At 39.0% G+C, this 15,011-nt stretch overlaps 1 protein-coding gene across 1 annotated transcript; it reads left to right on the forward strand.

Moving 5' to 3' along the window:
- Positions 1–131: 131 nt before the first annotated feature.
- On the forward strand, positions 132–1,487 carry LOC104505518 (serine/threonine-protein kinase pim-3-like). The gene is made up of 3 exons (XM_010146701.1): positions 132–240; positions 533–709; positions 876–1,487. The coding sequence occupies exons 1-3, from the start codon at positions 132–134 to the stop codon at positions 1,058–1,060; spliced, it is 471 nt and encodes a 156-aa protein (XP_010145003.1). The 3' UTR covers positions 1,061–1,487.
- Positions 1,488–15,011: the final 13,524 nt, after the last annotated feature.

Here is a 15,011-nt window from a genome sequence, read left to right on the forward strand (position 1 = left end):
AGAAAAGCACGGGGGGGGGAGCCGAGGGAGGGTGGAGGGCGGGAAATGTGCCTTAAAAACGTAGAAATGGTAAGCAGCCCTATTTTGTTTACTGCCTTGTGGAATTGGATAAGGCAGATTAGCCGGGTGTAATGCGGGTAGACCTGCGTTTCACCTTCTTGCCGCCCTCTCGCCTCCTCCCCGCCAACCCCCTTTGTCCTTTTGTGTCTGTTTTTGGTGTGATGCTGCAGACGCCACGTGGTCAGTGAAAGGGAGCTTGCCTCAGTAAACAGTCAGCTGATGGGGCTGTGTTATTCCTTGCAACAGAATAGCACAACCGGATGGGCCAAGTCTGGTGGTGTAACCCTGCAGATGACCTGAAGTTACACCGCTAAGGGCTTTGGCCTAGAAGAAATTTAAAGCTTGCTTTTTTTTTTTTTAATCCCAAACGATGAGTTTAGGATTTTAATTTAGCCTTACTAGAAGGAGTTGAACAATGGGGAAACACTCTAAACCTTGACTTTAAATTTTTTTCTTTTTCCCCTGCCTGTAGGAACCAGAGTATACAGCCCTCCAGAGTGGATCAGATACCACAGATACCATGGAAGGTCAGCAACAGTATGGTCTCTGGGAGTTCTGCTGTATGATATGGTTTGCGGAGACATCCCTTTTGAGCAAGATGAAGAAATCTTGAGGGGACGATTATACTTCAGGAGAAGAATTTCCCTTGGTGAGTTATGTAGGGGTCAAGTGGGGACATTTGTGGTGTTTTGGTTTGGGGTTTTTTTTTTTTTTAGTAGCAGGCCTGTACATCTGTGTTTGTACAGGTAGTATTTTTCTTATTCAAGGTTGTGTTTTTAATTTCTTAGTCTAAAATTTTTTTTTTTTTGTTACAGAATGTCAACAGCTGATCAAATGGTGCCTTTCACTGAGGCCTTCAGACAGACCAACACTTGAGCAAATCTTTGACCATCAATGGATGCACAAATCTGAAGTAGTGAAGTCTGAGGACTGTGACATAAGGCTACGGACCCTTGATACTGATGTATCTAGCACAAGTTCAAGTAATGAGAGTCTGTGAATTACTAAGGACCTCGCACTGGGAGGGGAGCTACAAGCAGAAAGACCACAGTGCTGCTGCCAATACGTAGGAGGGGCTAGAAAAACGCATTCATTATTTTGTAGTTGAATCTTTGTCTGAGGGACTTGATTTTATTTTTCCCCCTTTGCTGGTTTCTGCTTTGGAATGAGAGATTTCCTTTGGAAACGCTGATGTTTGGGAGTTGCAGGCCAGTACTTAGTCAAAGACTGACCTTATTAAGAAAGCAGTGACCTCTTGAATACATGGTAAACTTTTTTGCTCTCATAGAGCCTGGACTAGATTTTATTTGCTTTTGAGTGCCTTTTTGAAAGCTGCTTCAGTGGGACTTTCTTTTTTGAGCTGTGTATGTCCAAAGAAGATCCAGTTCATTATAGGAATTTGCTCCCTTTAGACTCAGTGCTGGAGGAAGCAGCTCCTATGATGCATTGGAGAACACGTTCGGTGATTGAATGAAGTAGTCCCATCCACTGGTGATGGAATACTTGAACTCAGACATTTCACTCCTCCCCCCTGGCCCTCTCCAAATACAACCCACCTCTGCTGCTCAAAATATTTCCTATAGCCTGCACAGAAATATGAACAGGTATATCAGCTTTTTTTATCAGAAACATTTACTCATGTTTCCTTTTATCATCTCTACCACTGGGCATGAGAAGCCCCTTTCTCAACTCCCCCTGGCCTTTTGTCACCCTGCGAGTCTTAAAGTATGTATGGGCATGTTGAATGCACAATCAATGCAATATTCAAGGACTTTACTTTTTTTTTTTTCCCATACCTGTATAATATGTTTATGTAAACTTGTTTTTTTTCCCATGTACTATACAGTTATTTATTGTTTGGAGTTTAGAAGACCTCCCACAGGTTTCAGCTGTGGCTATTTATTTGGTTAATTTATTTGGTTAGAGTTATTCAACACTGTGCTTTCCCCTCCTTCTCCCCATGGGAATTCTAGTGGTTTGCCCATGGCACTTTTTTTTCTGCATTCCTGTCAACTTTTGTTTTAAAAAAAAAAAAAAAATACAAAAAAAACTTTCTGACCTTATCAGTTTTTGTTGGAAGATGGAAAATTGTTGTACAAAGTCTAATTTAAGGGAAATAGAATGACTTTTTAAAGTTAGTCAGTATGCCTTTTGTCTGGTATTATTGTACCAGAGATGTAAAGTAATGCTATTTGGAAGGGTTTTAAATTATTGACATTGTACAGTCTCCGTGCATTGGCTCTGGAAGGTAGAGTGGCAGAGTCATAAACCTTAATTTATTTTAATAGCTGTGTTTCTGTGATCTGGTTGCATTTATGCAGCTTGGATTTGGATTTTTTTTTCTTCTGTTTAACAGTGTGAAATGTATGGAGATCATATTTTTTATACAGGTATTTCAATTAAACTTTTTTTGTATATAAAAGTTCTGTGTTTGTGTGCTCACTTTTATCTTCCCCATTACGTGTTCCTCAGCTGGCATCAAGAGTATTGTTACTTTCTCTAGCTAGTAAAGGCTTACAGCAGCTGAACTGAACTTCAGTGACCATTTTGGAAGTAATCAATGGGCCCTCATGTTGACTGTATCTGCTGCTCCATCACTGCATTTGATGTTGACCTGGAGAAGGTGTGCAGTGCAACAGCACTAAGAGTCTACATGGAAGGAAATTGGCCAGTTAATTGTGTGAGTTTTCGCTCTGTAAACACAATAACTGAAGTACCGTTGTACTCATTGTCTTGAAGTATGACAAGGAAGGATTTTTGTAGTCACTGGTGGTTACTATTTTCACAGTTGACATGTTTACTTTCCATTACATTGAATTTCCTCCCTGCTTACCTCTTCCTCCTGGGGTGGAAGGGGATTTCCTGTACTCTAACAGGAAAGGAATGGTGTTCTTAGAGCGAGGTGCCTGTTTTCCTTTTGGCTCCCTTACATTATCAAAAATGACTGGTGGGTCACTTCATGAAGGATGGGTGAATATGTGCTGTTCTAATCCATATCAAGAGAAATGTCCTTAGTATTTGTCTGGGTGTGCTGGTAATTGAATCCTACAGATTAGAGTCCATCCTAGATTCTGTGCAGCTGGAGATTGACCTGACTTGGTCTTGAGGGGGTGGCAGCAATTACTAGGTTTAACTACCACAAGAGGGATCTACAAGGTACATTTAAGGATGTGTTCAGTCATTAAATGTGCTTTGTAGTAGTCACAGTAAAGGGCTGGGCTTACAGTCTGTTGTTTATGTGTTATTTCTCTTTCTGTAGATCTTTCAGCCAGCTCATCTAGTATTTTTTTTTTTGGTTCCCTGTGGGGAATATCTCACTTGCTGACATCACATCAAGCTCCTGATGCTGACTAGTTTAGACTCAAAATGCCACTGAGTAGCAGGAGGTAAAGCGGAAGGGGAAAGACCATGTTTGTGTATGCAGTTCTCCAGTGGCATGGGGGGAAGGTGCATAGCTTTTTCTTGACCATAAAAAGGAAGTTAAATGACTCATGTTGGGGAGGAAAAAAACACACAGAGTCACGTCCCTCAATTTGTTTTCTGTTTTTGTTACATTTTTGGTTTGTACTTGTTCAGTTTTTAATCAAAATCTATACTATGTATGCTAAACCTAGTGTCTGGGAAACACAAATACATGAAAATGTCTGTTGTTGGAACCCTATTCACAGAAATAAAAGATTTTACAGTTAAGATTGCTGAAGAAAAATCACACAATCGTCCTAAGAGAAAAATGTTTGAAAGTGAATATTGGGAGTTTTAATTGATTATCTCTTTTGCTTGAAAGAAGGGACTCAGATAAGCTAAAGGAGAGATGATCCTGGCGCAGTTCTTTAGGGAAGCACGTTTCTAACCACAAGTAGTCCCTGGAGAAATTCCAGTAGCTGATGATAACTAACATCATCTACTCCAGTGGCTTCGCATGCTCGCAGCTGTTGAGAGGGGTGGTAGCGAGACCTATGGGTGAGCTTCAAAGGGAAACTAAAAATACGTCTGTAAAGCTATTGTTGATGGCAGAACTAGGGACTTCCAACATTTCCACAGGAGCGTATGTTACTTTCCTTAGCTTCATAGAGAAATGCTGTTGAAGCAGTCTGTTTTGCAACATAAAAACTAGGTTTTCACCTTTTGCTACTGAGGCAAAATGCATTAAAAGGATAAAGGTTAAAAGGACACAGGCGCGAGTGCTGACTCCCCTCTGGGATTAGCTCAACATAAAAGGTACACTTTCAGTACTGCACAGGCAGCTTCAGTTGTGAAACTCCCCTGTACGCTAATAGAAGCCACGTGGCTGAAACACCATATACCGAAAGTAATGATTTGTAAAAATAGCTTTTCATTACAGTTGAAAGTTGGAAAATGATGTGTTAATATAGTTCCATTAGCTGAGCGTTACTGTCAAAATGAGCAAGTCAGTGACAGCTCTTGGTTTCTCCTGTGCTTCTATCTGGTATTTTAATATCATTAAATGTTACCTCTCTGGGATCCTCCTCTTCATACTCTCTCCACATTAGGCTGGTTTTCAACAGCACAAAGCTCAGAAAGCAGAATTCAGCAGATCATTCCAAATTCTACCATTTAAATCACAGCCTGTTTTAACCTTGACAAATTGGCTTAGCAGTGATTATACCGCTGCATGTATGTATGCTACTGGCTTCATAACAGGTATTTTGAATATATGCTAATGATGAAAGATCTTTAACAGTGTAGTGTTTTCCGTGATTCATATCCCTAATGAAACTCATTCTCTTGTATGCATAAAGCATACACTTGCATCTTTTCTTTTTCTTTTAATTAACTAAGCTTATATTTACTGTAGGAGCCCAACAAGAGCCCTTTGAACAAAACTATCAGAAGGATGTTAGAAAGATTGAGAGGAGAGTGTGTTCTTGCCAAACACTTATGGTTCTCTTTCAGTGGTTTACTGACCTCTGTTGGTGAAATTAAAGTATATGTTCCGAAAATAATGATGCATAAATTGGGAAGAGAGATTTTAAAACACTGCCGACTTATATTTTTAGACATGGAAGAGTATGGCTAATACTTAAATATGCCACAATGTTTGAAAGGCTACCATTACAAAAGGAAGGAAACAAACAAACAACAACAAACCAGAAAATTAAGATACTACAAGTATGAAAATCGTTTGTCAATAAAAAATGGGAGGGAGGAGTATGAATTCAAAAGTTTGTCAACTCTGCACCTGAAGTTACAGAGGTAACCTGCCTAGTGAGCCCCCAGAAGCTTACATGACTCTTGGCAAGAGCATTTACGAGCATTTAGCCCTCATTCTTCCACTTCATTTCAGTCACAATGAGAAGCACTTGTCTTCTGGCATACAGATGGGCAGTAATTTTCAGCAGTGTAACTAGATACATAACAGAACATTGTGACCCTATCAGCTCATTATTAGTGGATTTTTTCTGCTAACAGCAGTGATGCAACTGTTGGTAGCAGAAGTTAAGATGATGGCATTTTAATTTCATTGCAATACACATTTTTTTTTTCTAATGTACTGAAGTTTGTGAGGCTTGTAAATTTGCTATTGCTTAGTTTCATGGTTATCTGTGATTTTACAATTTAATACGTTTGTTGCTTAAGGGATTCCTTCAGGTAGCTGCTGTACCAGGGACATTAAGCTTTGTTTATACTGCAAAACTGCTGAACAAAGTCATAAGGAGATCACAAACCCATACAACTACAAACAAATTTAAACCTGTATTTAGACAGGACTCCTAATTATTTTCAGAGAATGTCCCAAAACGGGTAGGTTCTTGTGGATCAGTAAAAAATGTGGGCATAGAGACAGACCAGTCTTTATTTTTGCTCAATAGAAGTTACACTAGAGAGCCCCAAAACTGAGATCTAACTCAAGGCAAAAGGAGGAGTAGTAACATAAATCCATGAAACTGGCAGAGATTTTCTTAGCTCAACAATCCTGCTCCTTTTCCAATAAATTTAAACAGTATTCTATCTTTTGTGTCTTTTGCAGTTCATAATCTTACTATTATTTGTAATATGGCCTGGCACACTCAAGTTTTAAGAAATGCTCCATGTTTTCCAAATATCTGTTAAAATTTGCATATTTATCTCTCAGATGCTAGGATTTCCTTTTCCTTAGAAATGCCATGAAGGAAATTACTTGCCTACGGAAGCATGCTTACATAATAATATAAATTCAATATAGGTCTCAGATTAGCTGTGTTTAAGCTCTAATTAATATGGTCTTAGTAAGAATGTTATCTATTATAGCTAATACTCTGCTAATTGACTACACAAACCATTATGTAAAAAGCTGCTTATACTAGTTCAGTAAGAGAATTAGTGAGACACATACTTTAACTTGCACCCTTTCTCAGGTAAGTCTGTGTTAAACCTTGAAATTACAATTAAGTCATAGGCAACGAAGTATCTTGAGGATCAATATGCTTCTTTGTTTACTATTAACAACTCAGCAGTCATTTTAACTCTTCAGTCAGGAGTAATGAAAGATTATAGAAAACTATACTGAAGACTGAAGGGTATTTTTCTCCATTCTGTGCAGAATTCTGAAAAAATGTTTCATCATTTTGTGAATAATTGTTTGTATAATAGCTGGTTGGAATATTTTTTGTACATATGTTCTACTAAAAAAAAAATAAGCAGCAGTTTTGTTGAAATAAAAAAGTTTTGCTTGCAAGACCTATTTTAGTAATTATGAATGGTCTGGTTTCAGTGTTGAAGTTTGACTCTTCACTTTTCTCCTTCCCTTGCTTTTGGACAGAAAAATATAAGCATCAAATATCAGTCTATTCCAGTTAAAATAAATAAATATGTTAACAAGCATGTGCTATAGAAGTGGCGTGGAGATCCCCCAGAGTGCTTTATTTTTGCCGAAAGTTTCTAAACCTAATAGTGTCATGAAAGGGAACAGTCTCTTTCAAGATCTTCCTATGGGAAGAAGTCCATCAATGGGGGGGGAAAGGGGAGGGAAGGGGGGGAGAGGGGGTGGTGGAAATGTTCCTGTGTTCAGACTCCATGCAAGTTTTTTTCTGTTTTATAAATACCTATGTAATAACAATAGCCTTGCAATATACAGATTTACATCAGCATAGAAAAACATAACAAATCTTAGCTTTCAAGATGTCCAAGCAGAGGTAATCCACAGGAAGGCAGATTAAGTTGTGGTAAAAGCTTTACGTCTGTAAGGATAGCTAACACCAGAGTAAAGTGACTGTGGAGTATATCAAATCGTCATTTTTTAGAAACAAGCATTTTTCAGAAATCATCTAGAAATTACAGCTGATTTAAAAATACTTTGGATTTCATCAGCCTGATGCTCATGAGTTAACAGAAAGAGATTTCAGTCCACAGCATTAATTCTGCTTGTTGAACCAATATGAAATTTATTGTCAGTGCCCTCTTTGCTACTGACAAAACACTTTTTAATGCAGATTCGATCTAATCAATAGAAGTAGTGACAGACCTTCTCATGATGGTGAGGCTATGGGGCTACTGACTTTTTCTCAAACGCAGCATCTGCTAAACTGGTCCTCCCTTACACCATCCCTTCTTTTGGCTGGTGCACTGATATTCAAATCAATAAACTGGTCTCACAGGTAATGATCCAGCATAAGTGACAGAATATTCACAACCGCTTGGGACTGGGGTGTGGGAGAAGAAAGATGTTACTGCTGAAGAAAGAACATGTGTAATAAAAAACTTAATTTTCTCTAATCCGTACCAGCAGACACCCTAATTTCTATTTTATAACATCAGCAACAAAGATTTACCAAGGAATGTTGACAAATCCTACTATTTTTAACCTTGCATGCAAATTATTTTAGGTGGCTTGCTTTTAAATCAGGGGCTGAGCACTCGCTTGAAAGGTATGCAGCACCTCAGCTCCTTCTGAAGTGAAAGACCTTGGATCACTCTGAAACTTACAAAGAACAGAACTTAATTCATGAATATTTTTACACTTCTCAGCAGCATGCCCTAATTTTTAAACAGTTTCACAGGTACATTTGCAAATGAGAATATACATGAAACATTTCAGAATAGCTAACAAATAATGACACTTTACAGCTATGCATGAAGAAAAAGAAAGTTGCAGTGAGAAAAAGTAACACAAATGAGTTGAGAGATCATAATTGCATTTATTGTTTTATCTGAAGATCTATGACTTCCCTCTTTCTCTGTCTCTTTGAGTCTCTCCAGCAGGCATGAGTTCCACTGTCATCTCTAAGCTATTTCTGCCGATAGTCATAATTTAATATATATATTCAAATATACTTTAAGGAAAACTTAAGCAACTGATCTTGGAAATCTTGGTCAGTCCCTAAGTAAACCATTGATTTTGAATGCATTTTAAAGACACCCTGTTTAACAGACTATTGCTTGTTGTGGTGATCAAGGGAACCACCATGAAGTGGATTTCTTGTATACCAGCTACAACTGCACTCCACCCTGAAAGCCCCTTCAATACCATGTTTTTCCTTAATGTGTGAACAATGTTGGGCCTTTAATATAAGTTTAGTTTAAGTCACCCCCAGTAATTATTCCACACTCAAGTAGCCCTAATAGCTGAGTATCATCATTTCCCTGGCAACTCCTAGCCAAAGTGCTCGTGGTGTCATAGGATCCAATTCTGCAGATATCATCCAAAAATTCCAGTCATTTCCAGGAGAATGTTGCCTGTGTAATGACTACAGGATTATCTCTTAGTTTGTGACAAAAGAAGGGTGGCCTAGAGAGAAAATGAGTAAGAAAGCCTGAAGTTGTAAAGAAAACCTTTCACTGCAATGCTGAAACAGGTGGAGAGAGGAGAAACGGAACCTTTTTGTCTCAGAAGTCACAGCCACATCTCCCTGTAAGATAACAAATGAGTGTTTTGGAAAGGAAGGGCAAGGTAACCTGAAAGAAAAGTAGAACATAAAAATTGTCTCAAAACCTGAGGCCTGGATGGTATTTTTCATAGAATCATAGACTCAAAGAATCATTTGGGTTGGAAGGCACCTTAAAGATCATCTAGTTCCAACCCCCCTGCCGTGGGCAGGGACACCTTCCACTAGACCAGGTTGCTCAAAGCCTCATCCAGCCTGGCCTTGAACACTTCCAGAGAGGGGCCATCCACCACTTCCCGGGGCAACCTGTTCCAGTGCTTTGCCACCCTCTCTGAGAACTTATTCCTGAATATCTAATCTAAATCTTCCCACTTTCAATTTAAACCCGTTACCCCTTGTCCTCTCACTACAGGCCCTTGTAAAAAGCCCCCTCCCAGCACCCTTGTCGGCCAGTTCAGGTACTGGAAGGTGCAACAAGGTCTCCCCAGAGCCTTCTCTCCTCCAGGCTGAACAAGCCCAATTTTCTCAGACTTTCTTCATAGAAGAGGTGTTCCAGCCCTCTGACCATCTCCTGATCATCTTTTTCTTAACACCACAAAAAGCAGTTACTCACTAGAGGTCTTTTTTTTCCCCATGTAACTGCCTGTTAGTGTGAGAAGGTGTTCATAACAATGTTGATAATAGTTGATACCTCTCTTTTTCCTCTGCTGAACAGAGTTTTCATGTCACAAAACAAGGGCACAATGTCTCCTTTTATGATCTGTGACAAACACCTACTGGTGTAGTTGATGAGGTGAACATGTGTGAGTCACACTTGCAAATAGATAATACTTGCTTTCATGTTCTTTACTAAGTTACATTCTTATTAATTAATGTTATTGCAAAAACTAACATTCATAATGGCAAAAACTGCACTGGTGCCAATGGTCTTTTCCACGCACATAGCTTTTACAAAAAAAAACTTCATTGTTGTGAATATGTGTACGATCATAAACTTTCGCCTACATTTACTGACACCTTATAGAAAAGCTTTCTTGATTCCAGAGCAAAGTAATATAGTTGACAACAACTTAACATTAGCCATGTTATTCAGAAACTCCATTTTATTTTCTAGAATACTAAAAATATACTTATTGTACTTATATTAATTATATAATGAACTAGAACTCTTAACTATGTTTTATACTATAAAATACAAAATAAAACCAGACCCCTAAGAAGTAAGTCTCTGCACTTTATTCTAATCCATATTTCTTAGGCCTCTGTTGTTCCAGCTCCCAGTGATATCACCTGGAGAAGTGTTAAAAAGGTGAACAGAAATTTTGATCCCACTGAATTTTCATCATGTATTAATTCATTATTTAATAACCTTTTCTTACCTTTGGCTGTAGTCATTGACCCCAAAATGTCTCAAATTATTTTCTTTTTCTGACTGATATTTTCAGTTCCACTGAAAAACTTTGAATATGTTAATGGAAATTTAGAATTACACAAGTTCTTATATATACATGAAAATATAATTTACTAATGTTTCTGACTTCTATAGTAAGTCTTTTGCAGTGACCAAGTTAGTTCAGCTGAAGCTCACTGACAACTGAACACCATAACGGTGATTATCACAGCAATATTAGAAAGTCTTAAATAATTCTTGGGCAAATCCAAGTTTATCAGAGATATGCATGAAGTTCTCTCTCAGCTCTTGCAGAAAGCCAGTGCAAAGCTTATGTGGCACTGGAGACATAAACTGGAATAGAAAACACTTCAACTAGCATAGTGATAACACGTCAAAGGTCTTTACTGGTTTTCTGCAGGGAAAGACTAGTCTTCACTTTGCACAGAGAGCATGTGCTTTTTCTGAAGTACAGCATGTGGGCTGCTGAAATTCAAGTTAATTGATTGCCAATTGACTTAGAGCTGGTGAAAAACATCAACATTTGTGTTCAATTGGTCATGAAATATCTAGATTAACATTTACAGAGCTGTTAACTAACTCAAGTTAATTGGCAATCAGCTCAGAGGGGCAAACAGTCCAGATTCACAGACCTCAGCTAGGAGATTGCCTGGTAAAGCTTATTGCCAAGTAAACTTTCCCAGGTAAATTTTCAAACTAGCATATATTTGAGGACAGTGAATAATAAAAAGGGGTTCATTTTCTCCTTTTTTATTAGTTTTATACAAAGTCTGTTTGGGGCCATTTATTGCAGCAGTGTTTTACCAATTTAGCTGGAATGGCCTCAGCAAGGCTAGTTGAAACTTTGGTCTGGGCAGGTAGGTGAATGCCTACTGCAGCAAGCAGCTCCTTGGAGCAGGGAGACAGTACTGCCTGCCCTTCCACTCACATCACTCACATTAAACAACTGGTGCATAGTTCTCCTCATGCATACTTCAGTGTAGATCTGCTCTTAGAATCTGGTTTGCTTATTTAAAGATCAATTTGCAGCCTGAAAGAATCAAGCAAACATATGTTTTGAACCTACAATAGTAATGGCCATTGTAAATAAATAAATGTTATTAAAAAATCATAAACTGAAGAAAAGTCACAATGGCATGTCATTCTGAATATAGCTGCTCACTGCTTACTTAAAACTACGGAGTAGCTACTTGAGACAGATTTTCCCCACACACACTTTTCTGGCTGGGGTATGTTGTACAAATTTTGACCACAAGCTGGCCTGCATATGCCACTGTAATTTATACAGTTGATTACCTTCCACTTTCTCAAGCATATTAACTGGCATGAACCTTCTTTTTTTTCATTTCCAGTAATTAATTCCCTGTAGAGAGTGACTGAAAACACTAAACAAAAGCATTTAATCAGAAATTATTAGAGTTGGCTTGTCAGCCGTCTGTTAATCATTTTTGTACAAGGAGTGAAAGTTTTATTAAACCTTATACTTAATTAAAACATATTGTTTCCGTAGCAGCTTGGAAAGTACTGTCATCTGTTTAGACTTGTATCCTAAGATTCATTAAGAATTCATGTTTCCTGCAACATGCAGGCATTTAGAAATTCATTCTGTTGGGATCTAAATGGAGCTACAAAGGGTGAGAGTTATAGCACAGTCAAGTATTCTTTTATTGAAGGCCTTCCAAAACCCCACCATAATGCAGACTGACAACACAGTGAAGGAATACTAATGAAATTGAATGGGCTTAAAACTAGAAAGTGAGGGGGAAAAAATTGCTTCACAGATTTTGGGATTCATTGTGGTAGTCTGGTCTTATGAATGATATGGACACTAGAATTTTGTACAATCATTCCAAATACAATACTCCTTTAAAAATGTGATTTTGTGTATATTTGCTACTTCTAGGGAAGTGACTGCGGCAGCTTGTTCAAACATAATGAAACCAGATTGCCCTGGTGTAACATTCCTCTAAAGAGTCAGAAGGAAAAATGAAGAAAAATGACAATGACTGATTACTGTTTATTATTACAGTGAGGTGCAAAGACTTGCAAAACCCTGCCTGTTTTCAATGGCTCCTTGCATATATCGGTGTCCTGCTGCATCACCATTATGTAGGAAGATGTAAGAGGTGTGTATCTCATTACTTTTTTCTGGGCAGGATGTCATATGGGCCCCAAGTTATTGCCAGAGTATAATAGACGCTGCTGCAGGCATCAAGACAACTGAGCTGCAGTCAGCCATTTGGCCAAACCAAGACCAAAGTGTTGGCTTGTTAGACTGATCGGCCATAAGAGCAGCTCATCACTTCGTCCATTTCTTGTTGTGTGTTGTAGGATCTCAATATCATCTACCTTGCCAGGTTTTGCTCTGCCCATGCCTGTGCCTTCACCCAGGGTTCACCTTTGGGTACGTGGATTTCTTGACTCTTCACTGCTCTCTTTTTGCCATTTTTGCACCATGCCCTTTAGTTAGGTGTATCTCTTGTCTTTCCTGGTTTCTGTCTCTTGCCTCCAGCCCTGACACCAGGGATTTGCTGACAGCCTTCACGTCCCAGGTGTATTGCTGCTGTGATGACATTAAAGGGATTGCACCATGAACATATGGCCAGACGCAGCAGTAACAAGTACTTCACTGAGAGACAGATGCAGATGTGGGTAAAAAGGCATTCATGTTTTATATTATTACTATTTACCATTAGCAGCCATTGATTAAGTAATATGACTGATCCCATGCAATAAGCACAGCTTTGCTCTTAAGCATTTGCAGTCCAGGAAGACAAACGGCAGGCAAAGTGTAAGGGGAAAGGGATGAATGTGTTTTTTAAAACAAATACCACCTATTTTCACTGGCCCTCTGCCTAGCCATTATTAACTTGCAATAGTCTGTAGGCGTCCAAGTTGAATCTTCCTGCTGTTACTGGAAAATTTTTCTTGGCTCAGGTCTGAAAATAATTTCCCTTCAAACTCAACACTATGTTGTTACAACATCCACTCTGATAATCTAATGGTCAAATGTGATGATTGTCCATTGGAGCACCTCACAGGGACATCATTGTTGTGTGACCATGACCTTGTGTCTGGGAACAGCCTTACACAGGGCTTCCCAAATCCATCTCTTACAAGGGCATATGACAGACATGTGTAAGGCTCCATGCCAGTCACACTTGTTTAAAAACTCCTTGACAGAGTCATGGCACTTGTGACTCGCTCTGCTGCTGTGACATATGACCCTTACACCACAAATATTCTTCTGTATTATGCAACTGTTTCACTACAGAAGGAGGATTATGTGAGGTCATGGCTAGTGTCTGATCCTGCCTCATGCCCAGATACACAAGCAGAAAACAGTTGAGTGGATTAATATGTAAGTGGCTTTTATAGGCAACTGCCCCCTTGTTCTGACATTGCTAGGTGAACAGAGGGATTGGTGTTGCTAGATGTCCCCAATCTGTTCAATAACCATCTACATCAGCTTACAACATAGGATAATCTTGGACAAGAGCAGCCAATGGAACAAGCCCACATTTGCAACATACACAGGCACCTTATTTTTACATTAGGCATGTACACATGACTCTATTTTTATCTCTTGACAGCTACGATACTTAGTCATAGTTGGTAGCTGATCTCATCTCTCCTTCATCAACAAAAAATAATCTAGTCAAAGCAACCATATCACTTCTAACAGGAAACTGGAAAAGCCACAGTTGGTCTGCTAAAACAGAAGAAACACCCAAACAAAAAAAAGGTGATAAAAGTAGATGTATAAAGTGAGCCTTTTTTTCAAGCTACATAATGGACTGCCCTGACAGAATGGAGCTGCTGGAGATTTTCACCACCTAACTTTATGTTCCTAACTTCATTACATTTGTATCATATGTAGCAAAATCTCTAGTCTACTACATATATAGGTTTCCCCTCCAAGTCCTTACCCATTGCTATTGTCCCTGTTACCAATGTATAACATTGGGAAGATGAGAAGAGGGAGAGTGAGAGAGAGGGGGAGAGGGGGAGAGAGAGAGAGAGAGAAGGATGATCTCATCTTGGGTGTCACTTATCTTACAGAAATTAACGCTGTCATGAAGGGATGTGTTAATATAGTGAAAGCAAATGACTTTCAGAAAGATCAGTGAGCTGGAGGCAGGTAGTTGCATCACTTTAGCTTGGGATCAGTTAAGCCCAAAGATGGGAATGACTGTTTTATAGAGCACAAGAATAGTAGAGCAAGTCTCCCCAGACCTGCCTTGGACTATCTCCAGACGACTTGGAAAGGCCTAAGAAATACAGTGTTAGAAAAATACCAAGTGAGTAGATAGAGAAGCAAAGGCAAAAGTATAGATCTGCTTTAATTATGTTAGCTTCATGAGCTACTGGGTCTTGGGGGAGACCTGAAATTTGACTGGAACCTTTCTTCCCAGTGACATTTAGAAAGAAAGATTATGTATCTGGCCTCCATTGTTCTCCCAAGGAAAGGAAAGACTAACCAGCAGCAGAAAATCTCAGAAGGTGAATGAGAATCACATGATTTCCTGCTACAGGTTATCACACAGTGAGGAATATGGAAGCAGTGACATTACACAGAAATGATGTCTTGGAAAAGTCCTTTCATCACAGTTTCAGGGTTCAGTACTGCAAAGGTTTTAAGCACTAATAGCACATTATGTCACTATCTAAAGTCCTGAGCAGAGTACAGGGACAGAATTCCCTCCCTCGACCTGCTG

The sequence above is a fragment of the Eurypyga helias genome, unplaced genomic scaffold, assembly GCF_000690775.1.
Source record: "Eurypyga helias isolate BGI_N326 unplaced genomic scaffold, ASM69077v1 scaffold9622, whole genome shotgun sequence".
NCBI lineage: Eukaryota > Metazoa > Chordata > Aves > Eurypygiformes > Eurypygidae > Eurypyga > Eurypyga helias.

Coding starts and splice junctions, on each gene's coding strand:
- LOC104505518 (XM_010146701.1), top strand. CDS start 132: ATGCGGGTAGACCTGCGTTTCACCTTCTTGCCGCCCTCTCGCCTCCTC. Junction 241..532: donor GATGCTGCAGACGCCACGTG/GTCAGTGAAAGG, acceptor CCCTGCCTGTAG/GAACCAGAGTATACAGCCCT. Junction 710..875: donor CAGGAGAAGAATTTCCCTTG/GTGAGTTATGTA, acceptor TTTTTGTTACAG/AATGTCAACAGCTGATCAAA.